The 12399-nt window shown below is 32.3% G+C and overlaps 1 protein-coding gene across 1 annotated transcript in view; it reads right to left on the bottom strand.

Moving 5' to 3' along the window:
- LOC106664896 (alkaline phosphatase-like) overlaps positions 1–12399 on the bottom strand; it is a 445922-nt gene that overhangs the window by 15203 nt on the left and 418320 nt on the right. Inside the window, exon 8 of the mRNA XM_014390962.2 lies at positions 5294–5401. Coding sequence (XP_014246448.1) covers positions 5294–5401 — 108 coding nt within the window. The remainder of the gene's footprint in view (positions 1–5293; positions 5402–12399) is intronic.

Below are 12399 nucleotides of genomic sequence, written 5' to 3'. Positions count from 1 at the left end.
ATATTGTGCAAAGTGTGATGAGCCACTGACAGTGCGTCACGTACTCGTGCAAACGTTTGAATTATTAAAGATTAAGGTGTTGTCTAGCTGCTGATGAAAAGAAAATTTTAATTAATAGCAGTGACTACCAGCCGAGTTTATTTCAATATACGCGAGTAGTAAAAGTATATGATTTACTGCCACCTGCCTCATTGCATATGATCATATCATAATGAATGTATGTATTAGCGAGATTGTTGAACGAATGAGAACAGGCCGGTCGACAGTTTATTCAAGTATGTTTACGGCCTGTGATTACCCCGGAGGCCCTATTCACCTTTTAATTGTATATAGCATATCAGGGCTGCAGATGATTGAGTTTATTAGGTTGATTGATGATTGATGCAAATAGACTTTAAATAGGTGTATTGGTGTGAATGTAAGCAGGCTGTTAGACGGAATATTAAATACTTCGACGTCCTACTGTCTAGGCCTTGTTTTTGGCATGAATATGAAGAGTGGTCATCGGCGGAATATTAAGTATCTCGGTGGTACCTTACCAATTTTGAACTGTATTGTAGTAATGTAACTGTAGTAATTTATGTGCGAGGACGTTCTTAGCACTTATTATTAGCATGAAGAATAGCACAAAGAATAGTAAGGGCTTAAAAATGCAGGAAAAAACCACCACACCACAAATCTTATAAAACGAGACTTGACATCACAGACAAATTTCTCATAGACCATTAGTCAATTATCAATTGTACTGTTTTGGTTTTTAGACAGACCATCACAGGGAGCATAAGCAGACCCGGATGATGAGTAACGACCAAATTGCAAGTTCAACTTCCCTCAGATCAAACAGAGAAATCTCACAAAATAAAATACGTAGAAAAAAAATTACTATTTCTCAGGAGAGAATTAATTTTTTAAAGTCGCAATAAATGTAAGTTTAATCGCAAGGGTTTTATAATACACGAAATTTGAAATTGGTCTTGATGATATATAATAACATAAGAATGAATATATTGAACAATTCAGAATAAATAAGTCGATATATGAAAAGATTTATGGATGACAGTTACGCAAGAGTGCCATCATTGGGCCTCTACGTGGAAAATGCCATGTAAAATGGTTTAGAGATGTGTCGGTCGTATCGAGGCTATTTGTTTCAACAAGCCCTTTACATCAACGGCAATATCTTTTTATTGCACCACCATGTACAAGGCGGTCGCCTTTGTGGCCGAACAGGGAAAAAATTGTCCTGCAATAATCTTAGGGGACAATTCCACGTTTTGGTTATCAGAAATACCGGGAAACCGCATTGGCAAGCCCCCCTAATCCGGCCAACTCCGTAAAAGGGATAAACCGGGCCCCTTAACCCCTGTAATTTATTCTTCTGTAGCCCCTCAGAGCCTTTTCTCCGGGATTTTAAGGCTTAATTATGAAAGCCGCGGGGCGGTGTCGGTCTTCAAATTAATTGCATGTAAATGACAATTTTGCTTTCAATTAAATTAATGGTCTGTGTGAAGTTTATAACGGAACGTCTTCCTAACTGTAACAACCAAATGGTACAATACAAATCCGCAGGATTTTCTAGATTATCCATTTGTTCAACTCGAATTCAAATTAGGGCATCTGTTTTCCACAAGTTTTCCTACTGCAAACTGTACAGTGCCAATTATTTTATGAATAAAATTCTTTGATAAATCGTATTCAAGGAAATCAATCAAATCTTTCAAAACATCTTAATTTTTGGCTTTGAACTTTTGGTTTTTAACAATCTAACTTGATTCCATATATGGTTTCGTTTCACGATAAGTTCATGAATAAGTTAATCCAGTTCAAAGAAGAACTACGTAATGTATAAAAAACATGAAAAGTAATATTCATTTTTGTATTTTCTTTCAGACCAATCGTTAATAAATTTTGTACAAATATTTTATCACTGAACACGTTGAAATGAATAGATTCTAATTTTGTTTGTAAATATTTGTTTTGACTTTTTAAAATAATAGGAAATGCTGGAAAAAGACCCCCTTTCCATCTTATGGCTGTCTCATACATAAGTCACAAAAAGAGAATCGAATTTACACGTCACAAAGATATTTTATTGCTTTATTGTTATCGACTCTTGGCACAACCTTTTTTATTCACGACTATCCGTGAAATACATTATTGCTGCTAGTTGTTATGGGGCGTGATACATGTTTTGAACAAATAGCTTATGAGAGAGAGATTGTGTTCATATGTTTCGATCATACAGGGCATATTTATACTGGTTTATTTTGAAAAATAAAATGTTACATTATACATTTGAATAATAATAATGATAATATTTGTAGTAACGAGATACACCATCTTTAATATCATTTAATAGTATATTTGTCATTTTATTTATTTAAAATATTTTTACATGTTGATAAATTTTTAGGGTGTAACAATTGTTATTTGATCTAAATCTAAATAAGCATATTAATAATCATTTAATAAAACTTCCCCAAATTAGTCCTTGTATGAACAAAAGACGGCGCTAAGTGCCAACACTCCGTGAAGACCGGGAAGTGGTGCCGGTTTAGTATACCTTATAGCGCCGTACATCCTACCCCTTGCCCTAGTTTGAAGAATAAAAAACTATTGTGAAACTTTTACAATTTATTTCCCGATTATTTTCCAAATAAACATCCGAGTTTTTTAAAGGATCGTAACTAAGTAAAGAGAATTTACAAGAACAACTACAATTTCTCATAAAATGAATAAAGGAATATCAGTAGCTATCATAATGTCGTTAATAGATATTTTTTAAGAGTCAATTAACAGGCGTTTTTCTTTGAGCTTTATATGCTATAATAATCATCAAAGCTGTTCGAAACTGCTAGTGTGGGAAATATTACCGTGCTTTATTTTCTTACAAAAGAAACCATGGTTTCGGGAAGGAAGGAGAGACAAATACTTTTTCTCTTCAATAGCGCGCCTTAAGACTGGCCATGATATATGTGGAGCATATGTATGCAAAATCACGTCCAAAGTGTGATGTTGAGGAGAGTCTTGAGCACTTATTTCTCGAATGTGTTGTGTATGACGACCAAAGACAGAGTTTCTGAAAATTATAAACCAATAATCATCAAGAGGCTATTTAATTTTATTCGCTGCTGCTCGAAAATAATAGAGATGTCGTCTGGATGCATAAAGTGGTGCAAAAGCTAGAGGTGCTAGGATAATTTTGTATTCTGTTATAAAGTAAATTTTAATGATATTTATTTATCTATTTATTTATATAAATATTCATTTATCTATTTATTTATTCATTTATATAAATATTTATTCATATTTCCCAAATCGCAATATTTATTTGTAAAGTATTTAATTTATGGAATTCGGATTGTTATTTACATGAATATTTAGATGTGCAAGTTGTTTATATACATCTACTTAGCCCTAGTATCTAATGTTTAGTAAGTGATAAATTCTTGTGCCCATGCAATTGGCAGAGTATCTAGGATTCGGCAAAAAAAAAAACCTTGAAAAAACTTTTTTTTTTATTCACGAATTTCCGTGAAATATGTTATTGCAGCTAGTTGGTATGGTGCGTGATACGTGTTTTGAATAAATAAATAGCTTACTGATTTATCTTTGAAAAATAAAATGTTGCATTTTACAATTGAATAATAACAATAGTAGTAGTAACGTGAAACACCATCTTTAGTATTGACGAGAAAATATCTCATTTTAGTTATTTCAAATATTTTTACATCTTCATAAATGTTTAGCATTGAACAATAGTTATTTGGTCTCTTGCTTTTAAATAAGGAAACTAATTATCATTTAATAAAACTTCACCGAACGAGTGCTTGTATGAACAAAAGACGGCGCTGCGAGCCAACACTCCGTGAAGACCGAGAAGTGGTGCCGGTTTAGTCTTCCTAAGAGCGCCGTACTTCCTACCCCTTGACAACGGGTTGAAGAATAAAAGAATTATTGGGAAACTTTTAAAATTTATTTCCAGATTATTTTCTAAATAAACAACCAAGTATTATTTTAATGGATCGTAACTAAGTGAAGAGAATTTAAAAGATCAGCATAATTTCTTTACTTCTCATAAAATGAATAAAGAAATATCAATTTGTAGCTATCATAATGTCGTTACAAGATAATTGTTTTTGTTTAATTAAAGGAGTGTTTGTGTAAAGAATACAAGGTGTTTAAATAAAAGGAGTTTTTATTTGAGCTTTATATGTTCTAATAATCATAACAAGAAAATTATTTGTTCAATAATTTTTTAATATAAATAATTTTTTAGATAAAGGAGAAGCAACAGATATTTTATATAAAAGAACCCGAAAGAACTTGTTCACCACCTCGCCAAAGGTAGGCTGTAACATGAAAAATGTATTGAAAAAAGTTAAAAAGGCAATTGCTGCTGCGTTGTAGAATGTGAAAACGTTCTAAAGAAGAGAGAGTGAGAAAAATATTTCCGTGGCTGAAATGGTCTCGTATATGGAAGAAAGATGGGGTTGAGTTTTGAGACAATGGTTAAATGCCAAGTTGCTCGGCTCGTTGTAGGTGATACTTGTGATGAGCTCTCAATAGGTCTTTAAAGCGTAAACTACTTTCTAAAACATTTTTTAGTTAAAAAAATATTTACTATAAAAAACTTTGAATTGTTATATTTTGGTACTGTCAAATGCGTTTCTTCGGATTTTAAACAAGTGAAGGTAACTTGTTTTTGATGGAACCTTTTTATTTCTGTAGGAACTCTTTTGTTCTACAAGGTAGAAACTAGTTTACATGAATCTATTGACATGCCAATCAAGTATTGGAAAGGCTGTACACAACCGTTCAGACGTCCTAAAAACAAAATAATCAACGTGGACGAATCGCTGCTCTTGTGTAATCAAGTGAATCGATAATTTCCCAGGGAAATTCTACAATTAACAACCCTGACTGAGTCAATTACGGCCGCGGCCAATAAAAATACTAACTTAATTACACGACCTAATGAAAATGTTAGACGGCTTGAAAAATACACCGAGGTGTGTTAATTAACGAGGGGCTGGTTTTTTCCTGTTTGAAGATTGAAGAAGAAGGAAAAAGAACCAAATTTTATAGTTTATACATCAAGTATGACGCCATTTTTTAATTAAGTACTTCATTAAATCAGACTTAACGAAGAATTATTACGTTATAAAATTCTTCCGACAGCTTTGATGTATTATGTTAAAAACATTCCGCCGGAAAGGTCAACAGGGCAATTAATAACTGTCGATTACACTGCGTGGGTGTTGTATGACAGTGGGATTGATAAAAAATATACCTGTCAAGTTGGCGGGGACAGCCCTCGGTGAAGTGTAGCCGGGGCCGTTTCCATAAAGCAATGTCCAGTAAGGCAGCCCGTCAACGTCCGAAACCTTGGTATCCGTTCCTAAACAAAAAACAAACATTTAATTTTATAAGTTTTATTGCATTTTAAGAATAATATATATTCCAATTGAAATCCTGTTTCACATAGTAAACAGATTACATGGTTATTATTTCTTGTTTAGTTATTAAAAAATGTAAAATATTTTGTTTTTAAATCTAGACTTAGATGTGAAAATATTGAACGTATAAAATTGGAAAATCACCACGATTAGCATTGAGATTTGTTTTTAATTTATTTTCTATGGACTGTCATTTTTCCTCCTAACTCTTCTAAAGATGTTGTGTCACTGATCGTAGTAGTAATTTTGGGCATGTGAGGTCAACATTTTTACACCCAACCATTCCTGATTGTGACAATAAAAAGTTGAACATAAGCAAACAAAATGTAACCTGTGAATAATACAAAACTCTATTTATTCACAAGAATCCGTCATATCTGTATAAACACAAATTTTTCAAAGTTCACGCTTATCACTAGCACATGTACGACTGCGTGTCCTAGCTTAGGTTCAACAAACAACTGATCTAAACCTTAATATTTTCACTTTAAACAGTATTATGCAAATACATCAAAAATCAATACAATTTCTTTGCGTGAACCCGTCGATGTTGAACAAAAGATGACTATTCCAGCCGCATAGTTAATTAGGAAACATGTTTATTCAATTTTGTTTTCACTATACCTGTATATATTAATTTTTGCTAATATCAGTTTTACCAAGCAAACATACACGATTTAATCATTCGTATTTTCCAACTAGCTTTCATTTTCACTAATTCTCTTCCTCCCTCATTCTCTCTCTCTTTCTCTCTTTTTCTCTCTCTCACGTTTTATTTTTCTACTTATATATCTATCTATATCTATATCATACATCTGTCAATCAATTTATATTTTACTTCTCCTTACTATTCTCACCCTCCTTTTTTTCTGACTCTCACCCCTAGGAATCTTACTCTTTCTCTCTCTCGCTCTCTCCTTCTCTTTTTCTCTCTCATTCTCCTAACTCGTACTCTTTAACTCTCTCTCTTCTGGCTAACTAAATATTTAGTATTATTCAGAAATCGTGAGGTGCGGTCTAGTGTGATGTAAGTTTTACAAATACATTTTCTTTATCGTGCCAACGTTCCGATCTTTACAATTAATTAAGGTTTTTTAGATGAGATAAAAAGTCAATTCGAACCCACGATCTTCGGCTAGATACGCTGCTGCTCTACCAATTGGGCTATCGTGGCCTCGATCCACTCGGACACCAAATTCCCATCTCAACCACACCTTTTGAGTTTTCATTTTTCAGTTTCGATCTTTATTGAGATCATCTTCAGGGCCTGGGATTTACAAACATTTTATTTATTTATTTTTATCTCACTGTAAACTATTCTATTCTTTCTCTTTATATTTCTTTCTCTCTCTCTCTCTCTCTCTCTCTCTCTCTCTCTCTCTCTCTCTCTCTATCTATCTATCTATCTATCTCTATCTCAAGCTCTCTCCCTCCTTTTATTATTTCTCTCTGCTCTCTTTTCGTATCACATGCACACCATTTACAAAAAACTACGAACACCCTCACACACACACACACACACCCTCACACTTTTAACTTATTCTTACAACTATATTTATTAATATTTATAAAGATGGCGTCGGTGGCCGCAACGGTTTGGGGGTTCACACGTCGCTCATCACTATAAGGTAAAGGTCGTCGGACGTTCCAGCGGCAAAAGGATAAGGATGAGCCTCATTCTGAGACTGTTGCTAGTCTGTCTCCATTATTATAAGCCTATAGGAAATGTTGAAATTATGGAAGAAAAATTAAAAATTCTAATTTAAAAAAAAAACAGAAATAAATTTGATATGTAATTTAAAATGGGATGTTTGCATACATTTGGCCTTTCAAATTAAGAATTTTAAAAGGATAAATTAAAGCTTTGGATGGCAATAGGATAAATTAGTTTAATAGTGAATGTTTGGGGTCAGAGCTTTATAGCACTCAGAAGGGATATAGCTAAACTAAGATAGAATGTTTGGATGTTAGGGCGTTATACTATAAAAAAAATTTTTTAAAAAAACCGGCACTCGAATAGTTGATGACTTGCTGTGGCGAATCCTCGTAAATACACAATTCTTACAATAAATCTTTGTTTATTGAAAGTGTGTACCACGTTGTTTTATAAGAGTGCAAACAGATAATATTGAAATATTTATACTCCTTGTTTAGAAACACTTGGAATTTAATTACATTCTCATCAATAAATATTTGGGCGATGGTATGAAGTGTTTCCATAGATGAAAATCAACACCAATTACGCAACGGTTGTTTTTCACGTGACTCACTTTTCGATACTGTGCAATGAAAGTAATTTACAAGTGGTAAAATATGACTCCCCTTTCAAAACCGCACCAACGACTAGAAGAACGTCTTCCTTCTTTCGCTACATTCCGGATTTAAGGGGCTCGTAAAAAAGTAAACACAATAAAATAAAAGTAAAATGATTGCATCAATATTTTTATTTCTTTATAGCAATTATAAGTTCGAATAATTCCAACCCTAATCGTAAAATGAATTTTCTTCCTAATACGGGAAGCTCAAATCCATCCCTGGAATTCAAAGCGGAATAAGAAGTAAACTATATACCTAAAATGAAAAGTACGATAGAGAATAACTAAAGGTATTTAGTATATGAAGGAAATCATCTTAAATTGTTCCATACCCAACATCGAATAATTAAAATAACCATCGATAAAAATAATAATATAATATAACATTAAGAAACTATTTCATTAATCATATGACGATAGTAAAATTACGTAAGATCTATGGCTGTTTCTAATTCCGTTCACCGCTATAAAAGCTGATCACACCTGGCTGAGGACGGCTCTCCTACCGTGAAACGCAAAACATAACAACTTATGAATTAAAAATTTTAAATCTTACTGTAGGGAACAAAAACCCTAATTATATTTCGTTGTAGGTTCCTGCGTGCAAATTACAACAGATAACTTATTTATTTAATTGTTTATAATAAACAAACATCATGAAATTGTCAAGTTTGGGCAAAAAGGTTTAAGCTTTTTTACCTTTTGCAATAGTAATTTACAAGTACTACGAACTGTTTATTTTTTGACAAATAATAAATTATAATATACAGGGTGTCCCAGTTCCTTCTGACGAAACTCAGAAAATCGATTCTACTCTTCGTTTGGAGCAAAAAATGCTCAGGAGAAAATTTTCAGAAAGTTCTCTATTTTGAAAATATTCGTCAATTTAGGTTTTTTCAACTTTTCACTACCTTACCACATAAAAACGCTTATAACTTTCAAAATGTTGAGATTACAATAAATCCAATTACACCATTTGAACGAATGCTAAATTTGCTGTAAAAAGTTCTTCATCTAATATGCGTTACGTTGATTTTTCAACTCTACTATAACGTTATTTAAAAACCTGGATATATCAACGTAAAGCATATTACATGAAGAAGTTCTTGTGAAATTTGACAAGTTTTAGGTATTTTTTTGTAACCTCAATAGAACGTGCAATCATGACCAAAATTTTAAATTTTGTAATTTTGACATGTTCCAACTTATATTGGCCAACATTTTATGTCATTCAGATTATTGCAAAGAAGTATCTTACAGAAAATTTAGCGTTCTTTCAAATGGTGTAATTGGATTTGTCTCAACATTTTGGAAGTTGTAAGCGTTTTTATGTGGTAAGGTAGTGAAAAGTAGAAAAAACCTAAATTGCCGAATATCTTCAAAATAGAAAACTTTCCGGAAATTTTCTCCTGAGCATTTTTTGCTCCAAACGAAGAGTAGAATCGATTACCTGAGTTTCGTCAGAAGGAACTGGGACACCCTGAAGAGCATTTCAGTTCTAACTTTTATATATTCCGATTTTTGTTTATCCTCGAGAGATTTTATAGAAATAATTTGTTATCAGAAGTTAGAAACGAAATTTTCATAAACGTAATCAAAAACTCGTAGCTTGTTAACTGCCACAACTTTAAAGGTATTTAAAGATGTCGATTCAAACATTGTCTGACGTATTACCATAGTTGAAATCCCAGAAAATATAGAGAAACAAAGTGGCAGAAACATTCAAATTTTTAAACGTATTTTTCGTAAACCACCAGAGGAAAAATGACAATATAAAATTTTAAGGAAAAAAACACGGAACCCGATGAATAATACGATGAAGGTTTAATCTTACAGACATGTACCCCTCTAACAATCCGTGTAATCCGGCACTCTGTTATTACATTCCTGGATTACGTTGTTCCCTTGTACAACCAACTCCTAACTAACAAACCCCCACGTTTAAATTTGAAACCACCACTTTTAAATGCCTTAAAAATTATTAATTAATTAAAGGATCGATTGCTGTGAAAAACTAATCCAAAAAAAGTATTTACCGCTGATTTTACTTGCGTTTCTTTACACATTTTTTTAAATTTCAACTAGTGGTAAATCAAACAAATTTAACCTGTTTCAAAGATCTTTTGTTTACGTGAAATTTGCGTTTTCGATACAATGTAATAACAACTATAATCCTTTTTCTGTCTGTCTCTCTTCTCTCTTTCTCTCTCACTCTCTCTTTCTCTTGTTCTTTATCTACCTATCTCTTTATCAACATATCGACCTAGTGATTTATTCATCTATTTCCTTTCCCTTAAATCCCTGAATATTCTTCACTCTGGCTGTGTGTCCGTCTGGTTGTCTGTCTGTCAGTCTGTCTCTCTCTCTCTTTCTCTGTCTATCTCTATCTATCTATCTATCTATAGATCTATCTTTCTTTTTCTCTCTGTCGACCTATCTCTTTATCTATATTTCTATCTAATTATTTAGCAATCTCTTTCCTTTCGAATTTGTAAATTTGTTACTGCATCTTCATTTTGTTTGTCACCTCTTCTAATTATCTCTCTCTCTTTCTTTTTCTCTCTCTCTTTTTTCTCTCACTCCCTCCCTCTTTCCCTCTCTCACTATGTTTCTCCATCTCTATTCGTTTGTCTGTCAGTCGGTCTCTCTTTCTTTCTCTCTCTCTCTCCCTCTCTCACTCTCACTCTTACTTTATTTCTCGACATATAATAAAGACGTTTAATATACTCACATCAGGTTTTTATTTTAAATTGAATAAGAAAGCCCGTTTCACAAAATGAAAATTATATATTTTACTGTCGGTCGTACAAAACATAGAAAGCTAAATAATACAGAGAGTCTTAGGAACTCTCGTTCGATATAATCAATGTAGGTTCCTAGACAAGTTCGGTTATAGTAAAAACACTTGTTTTTTAAATACATAATAGCTAGCATAACCATTCTACAACAGGTCGTTTCTTGTGAGAGCGGCCAATTGCGGGACCGAGTGCGAATCTGGCCTAGGTTTTGCCTGGCTCAGTCTGCGAGGGACACATCTTTATGGTTACGACCCAATTTCAGCCGGTTCTTATGGTGATTTTTTTCTTTGCTATTCTGTACTAAAAACTCACCTTTATGCACATTCCGTGTAAATTAATTGTCATGTGAATTCGAATATTGTTTTTTTTTGTTCTACTCACTGTTTTTTGTCAGTACCTATTTGTTTGATAATTAAACCCGTTGTCTGTTAGTATTAGATAAATGATATATATGTTCAAAATATACAAAAGCTGTCCAGGATAAGAGATGTGTAAAAAGAACACCAGCCTCAACAAATGATCTGGATGTTGTGGAATTGATACCAATATCAAAGGTAATCCTAAAAGATTGTTTCTGTCCATTTCGCTCAGTATACGGACAAAAGAGACATCATGAGCCGAAAACCATAATGTACATAGAGGCTAAGTCCTTCTAGAATGTATTCATAAAACTTCTCTTTACTTCTATAATTTTTAAGAAATTTTAATTTCAAAATGGAATTTTTAAAACTAATACGTTTTATTTAAATTTCTGTTCTTTTCCTGTCTTGGCCATGAGGCCAGAGTTGGGCAAAATCTAACTAATTCAATCATGATTAAGAATTTTGATTGATGTTTCATCATGATTGAATTAGTCATGAGTAAATTAATCATTATATGATTTAATCATAATTAATTTAATCATGAGTTATGGCTAAATCCTATAAAGATTAATTTACTCATGAATAATTCAATCATGATTAAACTTCAATCAAAATTCTTAATCATGATTGAATTAGTTTGATTTTGCCCAGCTCTGGCTACAATGACCAACTTACCAAAATCCAACTGACTCCGGATAACAATTTTGAGATTGAGAGTCGTGCTCAAGGCCAACATTCAAAAAGTGTTATCATAAACGAAAACCAAAGTTACATAATTATTCTACATGTCTATTTTATTACAATCAAGACCCCTAGATGGTGTATTTTCCAAATAATGTAGAAATCTCTCCTTTCAAGTGGAATAAATTTTAATTCAAAGAAATATTTTTTCAATTAATCGGTTATGTAAACATTTACTTTTCAAAGCGTAGCTTGTTCTAAGATTTTATTTTATTTTATTATTATCATTATTTTTTGGATTTTCATAACGACGGAGTTTTACTTATAATAGGAAGATTGATTTTTGTTAAATAAGGTGTTGTAGGATTTTCGTTTTGATGAAATAAATTTCTGTTAGAAAATTTTTTTAAAGTGATGAAGTGTATTTTTCATTTTTTGAGTACCCATTTGAACATGATTTATCGAAAATTAATCATGACTAACTATATTGTGACTAAATTAGTCATGCCTCGTTTTTAATTACTAGTTATGACTAATTTAGACATCAATCACATATGGCGACCAATGACTAAATTAGTCATGACTAACGGTCTGAGTGATCAATCATTAATCATTAAACATGACTAATTTTTGCCCAACACTGCATGAGGCTTGTCGATGGAAAATGGTCATATCTTTTAAAATATTATATGCATGATAATACATTATAAATTAAATACAATACAAGATGTTGATGACGGAAAATTTACTAAATGTCCATATAAACGAAAATAATTAATGTATT

Source organism: Cimex lectularius, unplaced genomic scaffold, assembly GCF_000648675.2.
Source record: "Cimex lectularius strain Harlan isolate CLEC.00 unplaced genomic scaffold, Clec_2.1 scaffold52, whole genome shotgun sequence".
Lineage (NCBI taxonomy): Eukaryota > Metazoa > Arthropoda > Insecta > Hemiptera > Cimicidae > Cimex > Cimex lectularius.
This window is presented reverse-complemented; position numbering and strand designations above follow the sequence as displayed.